The 17,540-nt window shown below is 34.2% G+C and overlaps 1 protein-coding gene across 1 annotated transcript in view; it reads left to right on the forward strand.

Annotated features, from left to right (window-relative positions):
• The first annotated feature begins 4,998 nt into the window (after positions 1–4,998).
• The window catches only part of KCNK2 (potassium two pore domain channel subfamily K member 2), a 158,847-nt gene continuing 146,305 nt past the window's right edge, over positions 4,999–17,540 (forward strand). The window contains exon 1 of the mRNA XM_039881222.1: positions 4,999–5,094. Coding sequence (XP_039737156.1) covers positions 5,061–5,094 — 34 coding nt within the window. The 5' untranslated portion in view covers positions 4,999–5,060. The remainder of the gene's footprint in view (positions 5,095–17,540) is intronic.

Below are 17,540 nucleotides of genomic sequence, written 5' to 3' on the forward strand. Positions count from 1 at the left end.
TTCCTCATTGCTGCCTATGGCCATACCTCCAACTCTGTTTCTGACACAGGTACCATTTGGTGACTTGTTTGTGCTTTCTTGGGACATTTTCCACCTACTCTAAACTCGGGGTTTGGCTTTCTTCTTCTGCTTTGGTACTGAAAGCTGACTCTAGTATCACAGATTGAGGTACCCGGATACTATTATAGGTCCATCCAAGTGACTGAATATGACTGGCTTCTCACCTTCAATATGCCTGTGGTAGACGGAGTGTGCGAATGGCTCCAATTTTCCATGCTTATCTGTATCTGCATCCTTCGGGTTGATGCCCACACTGACCCTGGGCTTGCCTTGGATCTTGCTTTGGCCAAAATGACCTTAATGGTTTGACCTCAACAGAGGCTTTCAAATGCACTCATACATTTCAATTTCCTCTTTTGCCTCTGATTGCCTTGAAAATATACTCGAGATGGCCTGAGCCAATGTCTGGGCTAACCTGTTAGAGGGATATGAAAGACAGGTACAAGTAAGGTTACAAGAAGAGCTCAGTTGTCACAGCTAGGTAATCTTATACTTGCCTGCAGGCGGATGACCCCAAAACATGTCAAAGAGTACAACCAAGATCAACAATCACCTGCCCAACATGCAGCTGATGCATGAATGAGCCCAGATGAGATCAGAATTGTCATGTTGACCATAAAATAGTCACCAATAATAAATGCCTATTGCTTTAAGCCACTGAGTTTTGGAGTAGGCATACTATATAGCAATGGCTAACTGATATAATGTCCCAGTTAGTGAGATTTTGGTCGAACTTACGATCTAGTCTTCTCATAGAAAGCCTATAGGAGGTATGAGTCTATAGGAAGAGCTTGAGCAGTTACGCCCTGAGCAAATATGCCAAGAAAATATATTTTGAAGTTGCTCAGAAGCAAAACAATAGAAAATAATTGAAGGGTTGCTTTGGGGTAGATTGTTTTTATTTGGGAGAATGTAAACATGCCTCATCTAAAAATTGAACATATTCTGGGGACATTCAAGCCCAATGTTTGTTTTATAATGGCATTCCAAACCCATTTCCACATAGGTAGGGGGATACTGGGCTGGCATAAAGAAAATATTTCCCAACAAACCATTGCATTCGCTGTTACTTTGAGGTCTCTATGCAGAAATGTGAGTGGAAATAAGTGCATTGGGGACCTCAGAAAGTTTGGCAGTGCATTTTAGATGCTTATCTGAGCCACACAAGTTAGGAATCTGGGATGGAAATCTCCTAAGAATAACCATTCTCACGAAATTTCCGATCCCTCTTGTTTTTGGCAGAATTCAAAATTCCGTGGAAATGGCTCATGTTGCAAGACTTCTGTGTGGTGCTGGCCAGCACCAGGAAGAAGAGAGGCCCAGGAAAGGAAAACCAAACCAATGCGGCTGCATGTTTTCACGCCTTTCAAAAGGTTTGGGTTTGGCTCAAACTAAGGAAGAGCACTTGGGGTTTTAAATTTGTGCTAGCTCCTTCAAATACCATTCACCTGACTCATGAAGCTTGGAATATCAGGAGGAAACAAAGGAGTGAATAAAATTTCAATATTCCTGATATTCAAGCATACATTGAATGAGACTCTTTCTTGCTGGGAAAAAGAGCAGAATACAGAATACCATTGGAGCAAGATGTACTCATTCAGTGTTTGCTTGAGGGTGGAGTGGCAGTGCAATTTAATAATCAGTCAAATTCACTGTGTACCAGGAATACAGGTGATAGTAAGGCGTACAAGACTTAGTTTCTCCCTGCGGATAGTTCACGTGGTTGAGTAAGGTGTACAAATCTGGACCAAATAATCTTGCCCTTTCCAAAATTTCACTAGAATTAAAAAAATCCAGTAATGCGTATTATTTGTTTTTGGGGGAAAAATTTCTCCATTTTGCTCATCTCACTATTGCATATACTGATTCCACAGCTTAGAATGTCCTACCACGTGTTGTTCGCTTGGCGAATTCCAATTTCTATCCCCAGTCCAGCTCAGATATCCACTTTAATCTTATCAAACACAATTAACCATTCTCTCATCTTTGCTACTTTTCTACCCTATACATACATTATATTATTTGCATTCGACATACACAACTGTGTTCTTAACACAGATGTTTGATAAATGGAAACGGATCGCCCAATGCACCACTATAAAAACTTGCCTTTCTGCAACATGTGAGCACTCAATCATCCTTAGCCTCATCTTTATCTCTCAAACCCATACTAATTAACCATTTGTCATTCTGAACATGACTTTTGTCTCAGCGGCTTCCACACACCTCTGTCTTCAGGTCACCCTATCAGCCTTCTCATATGCAAATATGAAAGGTCAATAAATGTTCATGGGTTCTTCTTTATCAACTGGTCTGATTCTATGGTGTTAATTTTTAAAAATGTTTTTATTAAAATATAGCTAACATATAATACTGTATTAGTTTCAACAATACACTATAGCTATTCAACATTTATATACCAAAAGAAGTGATCACCATGATAAGTCCAGCAACCATCCAACTGCGTAAAACGTTATTGCAATATTATTGAATATACCCCCTGTGCTGTACATCACATCCCCATGACCCATTTGTTTTATACCTGGAAATTTGAACCTCTTATTCCCCCACTTTTTTTTGATTTTTCAATTACAGTTGACATTCACAATTTTATATTAGTTTCATGTGTACAGCATAGTGATTAGACACTTATGTAATTTATGAAATGATCTTCCTGACTAGTACCCACTGGGCAGTACACATAGTTATTACCATATTATTGACTATATTCCCTATGCTGTACTTCACATCCCCGTGACTGTTTCGTAACTACCAGTTTGTACTTCCTAATCCCTTCACCTTGTTCATCTCGCCCTTAACTCTCCTCCCATCCAGCAACCATCATATTGTTTCCCTGCATCTATGAGTCTGTTTCTGCTTTGTTTGTTTGTTTTGTTCTTTAGATTCCACATATAAGTGAGATCATATGGTATTTGTCTTTCTCTGTCTGGCTTATTTCACTTAGCATAATACCTTCCAGGTCCATCCATGTTGGCGCAAGATTTCATTCTTTTTTTTTTTTTTATGGCCAAGTAATAGTCCACTGTGTATATGTATCACAATTCCTTTATCTAATCATCTGTTGATGGGCACTGAGGATGACTTCTATGGTACTAATTTAAAGATACCTTATCTTCTGGACTGTAGTGCCATTTACAGCCCTGAATTACATCGAATTATATGGTCGTATTTGGATTTGAAATACAGAAACTTTCCTACAAAGTTAAAACAGGATAGGGATAATCTGATTTAGTTTATTATTGAAGTTGCCAGTGACTGGGTACTTCATCAGATCATAGCATGAGATGGTATTAATGATGCAAAGGTCAGGAGCTCACATCTCTGTCTGGTCCAATTAGTATTATTCCTCTTCTCATTTTCCTTCCATTTTCATCAACCTCAGCCAAGTCTTCTACATAGCAGTGCGATTGTGCAAAGGGATGTCCAGAAGAGAGAGCACAGGAGGGGTTCAGTGAAAACCCACTTCTATTTTTGGAAAGACAACAGACAGTATATATGCTATTGCTGTGTGTGTACATGTGTGTTTGTGCCTAGGAGAGTCATTTTGGTATATGCACAAATATGAGTGTCTGTCTGTCTAATCTCTCTCTTTCTCTCTCTCATATGATTTGAAAAGCATGCATTGTTTTAGTCAGATGGAAGGATTATGTTACTCGAATACTGGTATTTAATGTACATTATCACATTTACTATCATATCAAAACCAGATGTTTAAAATTTGGGCTAGAAATTCTATAACACGGATTGTATTACCTCAGGGTCACCCTACCACCTAATGCTCACTGCTCAGCTGTATTTTGTTATGGCTTTAATAGAGCAATAATGTGTTTCCATAAGTCTTAGTCTGGTATTAGATGACATGTGAGCTAATTTTGGTGGGTCGAGCAGACTGGTAGGGAGTTATACAAACCAGAGCAATTTGCTTTCCCAACCATAAGAAAATATGCAAAGAATTATTGCTAATAGTCAAAGCATCTCTCGCTCTTCCTCTTTCTTCTTACTTCCTCTCTTCTCTCTCTCACTCTCTTTCATCCTTTATCTTTGTCTTCTTTATTTAAAATTTGTTGCCCTTTTTCTTGTCTCCAAATGTCCCTCAGACTTCGTCCAGAAACTGAATCAACCTCTCATTACTAACTTCCTTATCTCAGCAAAAGCTATTCGAAACCTGCCTCTTATTTGCCTTTCTTACATTGCTTCTTTACTTATACAATTAAAACAAGCAAACTCAGAAAACCGATAGCATTCTTGATTTAAAGAATTATAATCAATGCAATTTAGATAAGGTTAAAGAAAAGAAAGAAATAAAAGCCTATGTGGAACCAAGCCAGCGATTCATCTGTTTGCATTAATAGGTTCCAGCAATGGTACTACAGGCACGGAAAGCCTGTTCGCCACTGCACTTAGCAAGCACATGAGCTTAAAAATAAACTTTGACAATGTAGATCTCTTTGTCCTTTCAGGAATGGAAAGCATTATGTACTTCAAAGCATACTAAGCCCGATTTTAAAATATAGTTGGGATATTGTTACCGTGGCAATTGGGAGAGTCTTCAGGCTGCACACAGTACATGGATGCTTCGTGTGTAATAGTGCTTGACCCACAAGCTCGTGAGAATAAATGACGCTGGCAATTTTGATCTGGTCACTCATAGGGAAGAAACTTCTGTCTTTTAAGTTCTCTCGAACAACTGGGATATAATTCTTCATTTCAGTCAGGGAATTTCTTCCCGAACCAAACTGCAAAAACAGAGTACTTGAGTAGCATATTTCACTAGCATACAGCAACGTTTGTTCATTTTTGAGTGTTTTTGGACAGGAAATTGATCTACAGGGTAACGTTCACACAAAAAAGGAAACAGTATGGGACGATGGCTTGTTAGTACAAGTGACTCTGTTTTGGAGATTACGGACAAGAAACCTTGGAGGAAGAACGGCATTAAAGATCAAAAGCATGACGACTCCTGATGAAAACATCTCCAAATGATGAACCCACGAGCAAAAAGGAACTTCTACTGTAAGTATCTTAGCAATAGTAAAGTATCTAATTTGTTTTCAAAATTTCTAGAGTACGCGGAGTAGATTTCAAAGCAAGTACTTGATATAGGGAGTCTTCATTATAGACAAGTCTATAATTAAACTCATTGGGTGGTTCCAACAGAGGGTTAGTTACTGGAATTTTTTCCATGACCTTGCAACCCTAAAATAAATTGCATGTACATGTGGGCATGTTTTATACAATAGGCATATTATATCAGACTTTAATTGTGTGATGTATTACATCTGGCAATGCAAAATTGATCAACATAAGTAGCTATAAATTTTATTACATTTGGATTCTGGTTATTTAAACTATATTTAGTCTGGTGTCATGTTATAGTTAATCCTGTGATTTTTTTTTTTTTTCATATATAGATTGACATGCATTATTTGAATTTACTTAGAGGGAATATTAGCTATTTCCTCAGTGATTATTTTGTATAGTAGGGAAGAGATGGCTTAGAATCTTGGAAATAGGGAAGAAAAGGTGTGATGGTTTAAACTGAAACTTGGGAACTGAGACTTTTTTTATTTTTATATTTCCATATTTATTTGGTAAGTAGTTTTGTGTGAAAATTGTTCAAATGTCTCTATATAAGACTTCTCAGTCCACAGAAATATTGTTGTGGATTTGAAATGTGAATCAAGTTTATCAACAGCATAACCCCATGTAAATATTAAATACAGCTAAGTCCACCTTTATTTCCAGGCATAGAGTATGCACTTAACAGATAGTTTTTGTGTGTTGAGTATATGCTGGTGTTGGGTAATAGGACAAATATCCTGATTGTACAGTAATCTTTCATATCAGGATTTTACTTTATGAACTTATCCATGAGTATGATTGCATTCTGTTTAAAAAAGAACTGTGTAATAATGAGATTACATTGTATTGCTGTTTTTGATAAGAAATTTCTTTAAAAATCAAATTCTAATTGATTACTATTCTTAGTTGTTTTTCTTTGGAAATGCAAAAGAGTTTGTTCAACTTACTGTTTTGTTTGATGAGGTCATAAAGTTTTTGGAGCAATTCGGTATATAAAATATCAGCTTTTTTCCAAATAACATGTAATTTTCAGGGGCTATTTTGTGGCATCGGGACTTTGAATTAGCAATTTTGGAGCCCTCTCTGCTGAGGAGTGATGGGATGGGTAAGCCAAGACACTGGCCAAGCCCTCAAATGGGGGAGCTCATTTTTTTAGGTGTAAGGGGCATAAAAATAAACTAAGAGGTGAGTGTATGAAGAGACTCTTGGAGTCAAACTGAGTGTTTCTGGAGACAGGAGAGAAGCAGAAAAAATGGAGAAAGGCATTGAGTGGGAAAGAGCTGGAGAGGTAAGGTAAATTCATTAGAGATGCCATCTTTAGCTCCTATGGTGTCAGATACACTGTTCTAATACTCTAATTTTTTTTTAAGACTACTCGTTATAGAAACTTATTACACTGAATACATCTTTCTGCTACTACCAGCAGGAAATAAGAATGTTCTATATGTGGTTTTATTGAATCTTATTAGAAGGGTGGTGGGATCTTTTGAGTAGGAACTGACAGAAGCTGTGACTAAGCAACAATTATCATCAAGGTAAAATACTTTTGGATAATCAATTATATCTTGGATAAGCTTCAGTTATTAACAGTTCAGTTCAGTCTTTTACTTAGAGGTGTCATTTATAGGTAGTTGATCTAGATAGATCTAATTACCTAGTGTAAGATATTCTACAGGAATCGCTCAGAAGTTCTTTTCAGAATTAGAAGGTTGGTTGATATCATCTGCATGAACACTTTTTCAGGCTAAAATCATCTGGAGTTATTATGCAGAATTCTGGGACCTCAATCAAGAAATGATGCAACATTAGAGAAGTCCTAAGCCTTTCTTTTTAGGGACAGGAAAGGCATTTGATTACAACGTGAAAGCCAAAAAAGTGTTGTATGATAGAATGATTAAAATTTTGAGGATTATCTTCAAAGGGAAAATGTAGGCTTAGACCCCCTCCAGCAGGATCAGGATGTGGTTACTGATGACAAATGATAACATAAATTTTTATGGCACATTATAAATTTTTTCCTAGTTAGTTGTTTGACATCAGAAAGATCTGTCAGGACTGTCCAAAGATTTGCTGTGTCAAGAGGAATGAGCTTCCTACCACTGGTAGGTGAGGTGGTTCATGGAGGGAAAAGTAAGTATTTTGAGTCAGACAAATGTGAATTGGAATTCTATATCTCCAATTCACATATAAACTATGAGATCTTGAGCAAATTATGTAAGCTTTAATTGTCTGGTCCCCCATATATAAAACATGGTTAATAATGCTTCCCTTTTAGAATTACTGTAAAAATTAAATGAGATAATTTATATCAATGGCTTGACCTATAGTAAGTGTGCAATAAGATGGCTGAACTACGTGACCTTCCTGACTTTGTGCTTCTAGTAATTTAGCTGTTTAAAATAACCTAAATTCCTTCATTACGCCAAACACTTTCTAAAGATACAACTCGATAGAAATATCTATTCTTTACCTAATGGGCTCCAACATAAGTAAATGGTAAAGCAAAGCTAACATAAGTACAGTTAGAGAATGAGTAAGGTAATCAGAATGTGTGAATTGGAAATAATGAAGTTTTTTTTTTTTTTAAAGATGTTTTAGATGTGTCAGGTGATATCAGTTTGACTAACCCATGGTCCTTAATGATTAAAACAGTAGAGATACAGGGTTGGCTATTGATTAATTTCCCCTTGCATCCTGTGTCTAATCATTTTAGGAAACCAGCTGTAATCAGCAGAGTCATTCTCAGCACAAGTGACTTTTGGGGGTTTAAGGACTGAAAATATTCATCTTCAAAATATTTCCTATGACTTCTCTGGTGCCCACAAAAGCCAAAGTTTTATGTGGATGGTGTATCTTGATGGTTTAATTTATTGTGCCCATTTGTTAGAAGTGCAAAGCACTTGGCAGAATCATTATTCTTATACTGTTGCTTAAACTGGCTTAAGCAATGTTACGCATCACAGACAGGAAATAACAATGTAGCTGTTAGATTTACTCTATGGAAAGTTACTACGGACTTGGGAGCGTCAGGACTTGGGAGAGCATACTTGGGAGAGCGTCAGCAGTGACTATTAAAGAAAATATTATCTTGCATGTATACAGTGCCATTTCTTTTCAAAACGTTTCCACATACATTATATAATTTTTTTCTCACCTTTGAAGTATAGAGGGATGCTACCTTTACTTCTTTGCTGTGTTATGTGAATAATTAACCCAGCAATTAAGCAGAAATGTCTAAGGAGAAAGTCAAATATGAAGTAAGGAAGCTTTGTATCTAGTTAAATTTGTCTGATGGTTTTATGACCATCTCTGATTTTTATCCAGTAACATGATTCATCTGCTTTTCTCATGCTTTAATAAGAGGCTTAAACTCTTTGTATTGTGCCAACCACAAAGGCCTGACTGATTAAGCACAAAAAATCAATATAGTGCAGCTAGCTTCAGCTTCAGTCAGGTATGCAGAAAAACCTGAGTGTCAATATATCCCAGATACTTCGAGTAAAGGTGTTCATATTCATCTAGTTAAATTTTTTGTGTTTCAAAGGAGTCAAGGCCACAGTTGTGCTCTTGGCAACCTTCCTTGGCTGAAATGACATGGATCTGAACAATTGTATTTTATATATTTTATATTATTTATATATTTTATATATACACATCATATATAGACATTTATATTGTTATATCATATCATGTAATATTTTATATCAGTATGACAAATTAAGAAAGTGACAACATCAAGTAAAACTCTGCCCCATAGCTCCTCAAACGCTGATAAATTAGTTCTTATAGGCATAGACTCAGGGCATGGTTATATCTGTTGATTTCTGTTTAGTAATCAGAAGTCTTTCTTGGTATAAAGATTTAGCCAGCAGAAACCCCAATTTACAGGTGTCAGAGAAATACAGAAAACTATATAGCAAGTACCTCACACAAGTTACCCACTAGGTGATTCTGCAATGAAATATGTTGATTTCTTTTTCATATCAGTAGCTGTATCTGTGTAATATATTTTTAGCTCAGTTCCTAATTCTCTTGTCATTTGAAAGCTTAACACTGCCACATGTTCTGTACAATGCTCTTGGTTTATGGCATTTCATGAAAACGTAGGTTTAAAGAGGATATCATGCAATGGAGGGCTTAGATGCATTTCGATTTGAATAGAAGCTTAGAGGAGACCTTGAGCAAGAGGTTGCTCAGCTAGTCTTAGCTTATTCCTTCCTCCTGTCGGGGAAATAGCCTCTAAGGTTAGACTAAGCCAGCAGAGCTGATGGAGGTGTGATTGCAGGTTGTTAAGGAGTCTAATGCCAAAGTGATTTGTTTCCATTATGCTGTTTTTGTTCTTTTGAAAGCCGAAGTAAGAGTCGTGAATTGAACAGTGGAGAAGTAACTAGAAACTTTTCGCACTTTGAGATTTTAGAGTTTTGAGTAATGTGAGCCTGAAAACTGTTCTTCTTTCTTTTCCTTCATGTTTTTAAGATTCGTTTTAGTTTTGAAAAAGGCATAGGATTCTCACTACTTCAGGGTGAAGTGGTCTGCTCACAGAATGCAGATTTTTGTTTTGTATGTATATATTTTAAATTATTTTATTTATAATAATTTAATTTAAATTATTTAAAAATATATCAATAAATTCACTACTTTTTGTGTGCTTAGTTCTGTGAGTTTTGACAATGTTGACAGTCTTGTTACCACCACCACAATCAACGTACAGAACACCTCCTTCAGCCCCAAGATATTCTCTCATCCTGCCCCTTTGTAGTGAAAATCTCTCTCATTCCTAACCCCTGGGACCATTTATCTGTTTTCTGTCTTTATAGTTTTGCCTTTTCCAAAATGTCATATCGGTGAAATCATACAGTTTGCATCTTTTTGAGTCTGGTTTCTTTCACTTAGCAGAATGCATTTGTGATCCATCCATGCCTATCGGAGATTCGTTTCTTTTTATTGCCAGGCAGTATTTTATTGTACCAGAGTTTGTTGATTTACTCGTCAATGAAGAACATTCAGGCTGTTTCCAGTTTGGGATGATTATGAACAATGCTGGTGTAAACATAATATGCTCTATGTGGATCTAAGTTTTCATCTTTCCAGGGTTTATATGGATACCTACGAGTAGGGTGGCAGATCGTATGTTAAATATGCATTTAACTTTATAAGAAACTACCACACTCTTTTCCAGAATGACTTTACCATTTTGCATTCCTGCCAGCAGTGTATGAAAGTTCTAGTTACTCTGCCTCCTTGTCAGCACTTAGTATTGTCAGGTTTTTTCTTCTTAGCCATTCTAATAAGTGTGCAATGACATCTCATTGTGATTTTAAATGAATGCCCAATTGTTTCAGCACCATTTGTGGGAAAAATTATCTTTTATCCATAGAATTGCCTTTGCACTTATACTGAAAATTAGTTAACTATATTTTTGAGGTCTACTTCTGAATTCTCTATTTTGCCTCACTAATATCATAGTGTCTTGATTAGTTAGCTTTACCATAAGTCATGAAATCATGTAGTGTGAGTTCTTGAAATTCGTTTTTTTTTTTTTTAGTTGCTCTTTATGTTATTTGCCTTTCCACATAAATTTTTCAATTAGCTTGATCATTTCTACAAAAATCCTGCTGGGATTTTTATTGGGGTAAATAAAGAGTTAAATCTATAGAGCAATTTGGGGAGAGTTGACATCTTAATGATTTTCGAGCCTTCCAACCCACTTATTTAACTCTTCTTTGATTTCTTTCAGTAGTGTTTTGTAGTTTTTATCATACAGACTGCCCATTTTTTGTTAGATTCATATCTAGGTATTTCATTTTTGGAGCCATTATCAATGTTACTTTTAAAAGATTTCCATTTCCAATTTTCATTGCTAATATACAGATATATGTGAGATTGTTTTTGTATATTGCCATGTATCTTGAAAATTTGCTAAGCTCATGCCTTAGTTCTAGAAGCTTTTCCTGGAAATTATTTAGATTTTCTATGTAGATCATGTATTCTATGAATAGAGACAGTTTTACATCTTTCTTTCAAACACGTGTGCCTTTTATTTTTACGTTTACTTGCCTTATTGTGCTCACTAGGACTTTTAGTATTATGTTGGATAAGAGTGTGAAGAGCAATTATCTTTGACTCATTCCTGATTTTAGGAGAAAAGATTTAAGTTTTAGTATTAAATATGGTGTTAGCTATAGAGATTTTTGTAGATATACTTTATCAGGTTAAGGAAGTTTCCTTCTATTATAATTATTATAGTTACATAATTCAGTTTGCTGTGAGTTTTTATTATAGGTGAATTTTAATTTTTCAAATCCTTTTTCTGCATCTATTGATATAATCACGTGTTTTTTTTCTCATATGGTATGTAAATAACGTGGATCATATTGACTGAATTTTGAATGTTGAACTAGCTTTGCAGTTCCAGGATTAATCCTGCTTTGTTGCAAGGTATTCTTTTTGTTTATTTGTTTTGTATTTTGTTGGATTAAATTTGCCAATATTTAGTTGAGAATTTTTACATATATGTACATAAGCGGTATTGGTCTTTAGTTTCTTTTTCTAGTACTTGCTTTCGAATGTTTTGGTGTCAGGGTAGTGCTAGCCTCATGAAGTGTCAAAAATTCTCCTTTCTGACTCTCAGGATGTACAGATGTTATCACAGTGTTATTTTAACACAGAAATTAGTGATCATCTTTGCCATAATGCTGTTCCATCGAGAGGGTGGTTATCTAGAGCATGTATAGTAAAGAAAACAAGTGGAACACATAATTTATAAAATTCAGTGATTCTGTCTCAGAAAATTGTTTAACATGCTAATCTATATATGACGTAAGTTATGAAATCACATCCAGCCAGCACCACCTCTCATTCCTATCTTCCTGTCACAAGGTTATGTTTATACAAAGAGTCCATCTGGTAATTTTTCCATAAACTGATGGGAGTATGTTTAGTTTTTCCATGTCCATCCTGAACAGTATAATAGGTATGTTCCACAGAGAGATGAATTTTCCAGAGTTAGTGGAAACACATATTTATCTTCCTGTCCTCTTGATGGTACAATTGTAGGTTGCTTTGAGGGTATCGTGATGCTGGATATAAGAGTATTGGTTTAAGAAAGAGAGTGAACTCTGAAATTAAGAGCAAGTTAGACTAGTGTGGTAGATGTCAATCTTTTTAGTTCAGGCACAGTGTGAGAAGTCAGTATAATACAGTATAGTGATTATGAAAGCCAATTCTGCAGTTAGAATGCTTGGTTTGAACTTGCAAGCTAGGTGACCTTAGGTAAGTTACTAAACCTTATCGTCATTTTAAACATAACTAGTTTAAAGTTCCTTTCCAATTTCCCTCTTATCTCTGGTTTCCCAGGTGTGAATTCTCTGTTTTTTTGGAGTCTAAGTCTCTGAATATCTTCTGTATGTTAGACTCAGTAATGTTACATTCTCAAATTATTCACTTCACCAAGATTGTTTTCCTGCCGTAGTCCTTCGTGTGAACTCGGCTGAGGTTGCCCCTCTATGGAGTGATTTTTGGTGGCTTCAGATCACATCCTACAGAATTCACTGATCCCGAACCACTTTCCATATCAGCTTTTCAGCTTGAGATATCTGAGCCATATAGAATTCAGGCTTATACACGAACCATACAGATTCTGGACTCTGGTGGGCAACTCTGCATCCATTCATGACCAGGTATGGATAGTTCATTTCTGAATGAGTCCATTGTTAATAGGTGGAAATTTTCTCCTTTCTGTTAAAAATTCCAGTGATGGAGGTTTGTGCTCGCAACATAATTTTGCCCTGAGAAGCCACAAGACTGAGAGTCAGTAGAAACAATACACAGCAAATTAGACACTAAAGAACTCGAGGCAATGGATATAAAATTCTGTATGAAATGCTTAAAAATATAAAACAAAATAAAGTCAGAGAGCATTAAAAGTCTGTAAAAAAGGAACAGGCATATTTGTAAAAGAATCAAAACATATTTTAGGAATGAAAATTATAATAATTGGAACACAAAAGTCAATTAGTAAGTTAAACACTGAAAGATTAATGAATTGAACAGTAAGTCTAAAGACATTATTCAGAGCATGGGACGTAGGGGACAAAGATGTGAAAAAAAACCAAACTATGTAAGAGATATGGGTGATAAAAATATGTAAGAAGAGTTCAGTTGGAGTTTCACTTTGAGAGTATGAAGGAAAGTCACTATCCAAATAAATAATAGCTGAGAAATTTTCAAAATAATGAATGTCATGTAATGATAAATGTATAACACATCAAGCAGATTAATAAAAGGAAACCACACCTACATATATTATAATAAAACTATAAAACATCAAAGGCAAACAAAATATCTTAAAAACAGCCAGAGGAAGAAGATAGATTACCTACAAAGGAATGATAATTAGATTGATGGCTAAGTTCTATGTAAATAAATTTGTGAATTTCTATAAAAATGAGTGTTACATCTTTAAAACTATACAAAGGAAATAAAATCTAGATATTATAATTACCATCAAATAATATAAACTATTAAACTTTGGTTCTATAAGCAAATGCAACCAAAACCTTAAGGAAGATAAGCTATTCCAGTAAAATTTAAAATGTTCCAAACTTTTTTTATGAACTGAGATTACACTGATACCATAGTCAGCTGCACAAATTGAAAACAAAGAAACAAAAACATACAGGAAAATCTTACTTTCAAATACAGACTTAAAAATCATAAATAAACCAACAAAGAGAATATAGCAGTAAAGAAGAATAAGTGGATTATTTCAAGAATGCAAGGATTGTTCAATATTAGGCAAGGTATTTAATATAATTTTGCTGGCATTTTGACATGTCAAAAGAAAAAATAATATGGTTATATCAATAAATTGAAAAGGCATTTAATAACAATTATATCCATTCTTAGTTTATAAAATATAAACCTTTAATTAAGAGGGGATTGATATTTTCTGAGTATTTAAACATGTATCTTGAACCAGATGCCAATATCATACTTAATGAGAAACACTAGAAGCATTATCATTAATGTTAGAAATAAAACAAAGATGTCACAGACATCACTATAATTTGACATTGATCTGCATGTATCAGTGCATTCAATATTAGTCCGGCGTAGTAGATAATATAACTAGACAAAAGAAAAAAGTAAAGATGTAAAAATGGTAAGTAGGAAGTAAAATTATTCTTGAGTGTGATAGTGTTATATACATAGAAACTCTCAGAGAATAAACTAAATAACTGTACGAAAAACCCCACCAAAGCCACTGGATACAAAATTAATATATAATTGGTGGCCTTCAAATTATATTATATAACCCTAATTATATGCTATAGTGGAAGAAAAATCCCCTTTTATAATAGACATAAAAGGCATAAAATCTTTAGAAAAAAAGCATAACAATATCTGTATAAAATCCATATAAAGAAAAATGTACAGAATAACCAAGGGACATAAAAGAACAACTGAACAAATGAAAAAGCAAATCATTTTCTTGGGTAAATAACAGATCTAAGTCCATTTATGAATTTACCGCTCTCTCAATAAAAATGGTAACAAGATTTTTTAAATTAGAAATGTTGATTCCGAAGTTCTTAAAGAAAAACAAATAAGCACAAAAACTCACCAGGGAAATTATTTGTTTAAATACAAAAAGCAGACATATTAAAGCATATTATAAAGCTATAATTCAAACAAAAAGGGATAAATGTCTGAGTAGATAAGAAGTACAAACTGAAGGTTCAGAAATAGATATAAAAATATGTGAGAATCTATTAGATGACAAAAATGTCATTTCATTTCATCAATGAGAAAAAAAAGAGAATTAAATGTATTGTGTTGACTGAACAGCCACTTCAAAAAAAGAAAGAAAGTAGATTTCTTAACCCTATCCCATGTACCACATAAATGGAGATAACTACTAAACATTTAAATTAAAAAGATAAAACTCATGTTGGCAAGTTTTTCTAAGTATGAATTAAAAGCTACATACCAAAACAAAAGGACTGATAAATTTGATTACCTGAAAAAAAATCAGAAGATAATGAACACCATAAAAAGCCGAAAGTTATTTTCAAATTATATCATGAACAAAGAGATTTTACATATAATAATAATATATATATATGTATATATATATATATATATATATATATACACATCTTGAAATCCTACAAACCGACATAAACATGCCTAACAATCAAGTAGAAAAAAGGCAAATAAACACACACATACACAGGAAAGTAAGTATAAATATGAATGACTTAAACATAGATGAAGTTCAATTTCAGACCCAACAATTCTAGTTTATTATGCAGATATGTAGATAATGTCATATGTTTAAGGATATTTACTATAGTGTTTTTTAATAGCAAAATATTGGAAATAGTGTAAATGTCCATTATCATGTGAGCGGTGAAAGAAATTATTGTGCTTGCATTGCTGTGTAGCTGTGGCCAGAAGAATGAAGCAATTCAGTATGTATTCATTTGGAACATCTAGATGAACCATAGTTTAAGCTTTTCGTTGGAATGTGACCTTCATAGCTAAACTGAACTTTTTTTGCCTATTTAATTCACTGTTGTACCTAGAACAATCTTGGTACATGATAGAGCTCACTAAATGATAGAGAGACAGTGACAGAGAGAGAGAGAGTGAGTGACAGAGAGAGAGAGAGAGAGAGCGAGAGAGAGCGAGAGAGAAATTACTGCAAGTAAGAGAGGAATCTGGGTAGGTCTGAGAAGCGCTTGGGGAATGACATTCAATTTTGACATGAAAATAAGCATTCTAAGAAAGAGACCTTTTGCTCTCTAGAGTAACTTTATAATCTTCTATGTCTTAAGTATCTGATAAAATGAACTCATTTATTCTTATTCCACTGTTAGCAATAACTGGATAGAACCTAGATGCCACATGACTTTTATATTTATAATAAAAAATAAGGAGGCCCCTTTCTGTCTTGTAGAGTGATATCATATTGCTTTGAAAGTTTTCTGAACAGATCAAATTCCTTATATTTACAGTTTGTTTTTCTGAAGCAAAGTATAGACCTTCCAAAAAATGGGTTGCAATGAGAGACTTTGTGTTTCTTATTTTATATATGTATGTATGTATGCATATATATATGTGTGTGTATATATATATATATGTATGTGTATATGTGTATATATATTATATATAATGTGTATATACATATATATACACATACATACATACATATATGTGTGTGTGTATATATGTATATATATACATATATATACGTATATATATGTATATATATACGTATATATATATACATATATATACGTATATGTTGAAGTTGGCATATGAGTCCCACAAAAAAATAAGTGTTGTCACTAAGTTTTAACCAATTTACAAGCCATATATATACGTATATATATACATATATATACGTATATATATGTATATATATAAACTATTTCTGTAAAAAAGAGACATTTCTCCCCCTGAGAAACATCCACGAGCAGGGCTAATCCTCAGCTGAGATGCCCAGTATTGACAGTGTCAGATGTTAATGGCTAGTGCCCATTAGCTGCTGCCTCTGTTTTGATTGGTCAGTGCTGATGCACTAATGTTGGTTAAATATTAAAAACTTGCTCCCCTCATGAATATTAAAATGATATTTCTAGTTGTCATTTGAAGCACATTTTAATTAATTCACCTTCTATATGGTTTGGATTAGAGGTTGAGGATAGACAACTTTCACACATACCACAAACAATTCAAAAGAGGATCTATAGAGATGTTATAGATCATCTTTTCTTGTAGTCTTTATTTTTTAGGATGCTCAGTTATTCTCCATGAAGAACACTCCAACTGATTTGCCTCTCATGCTTTTCTTCCTTTCTTTGACACAATATTATTGTTCTGTTTTGTTTTTTAAAGGAGACCACAATTTCTTACCATGTTCTAATTAGAAAAGAAAGCCAGAAAGATTTTGTTCAATATGTGTTATTGAAAATTTATTGGTCAAAATTTATAGTATTAACTGCCCTTTTCTTCCTTGTCGGATGAGTGTATTTTCTATTCTTTCTGCTCTTCCTTTGGTAGTGCGTTGGGTGTCCCTTAGAAGTGTGATATTTTGGGTATTTTTGATGAGGACATTCTTTAAGGATGATTTTATGCTGTGAATACCATCCATAATGTGTGGGGCCAAATTTATTGAATAAGTGTACCAAGCTTTGAAATATTATTAATAATCAAAGATGAAGTCTCACTACAAAGACATTTAGACTTCTTTCCTGAATGGCTTGTAAATTGGTTAAAACTTAGTGACAACACTTATTTTTTTGTGGGACTCATATGCCAACTTCAAAAGAGGGATTCCAAAAATATTTACAACATCAACACCTTTAGAT

Source organism: Pteropus medius, unplaced genomic scaffold, assembly GCF_902729225.1.
Source record: "Pteropus medius unplaced genomic scaffold, Ma_sr-lr_union100, whole genome shotgun sequence".
Classification (NCBI taxonomy): Eukaryota; Metazoa; Chordata; class Mammalia; order Chiroptera; family Pteropodidae; genus Pteropus; species Pteropus medius.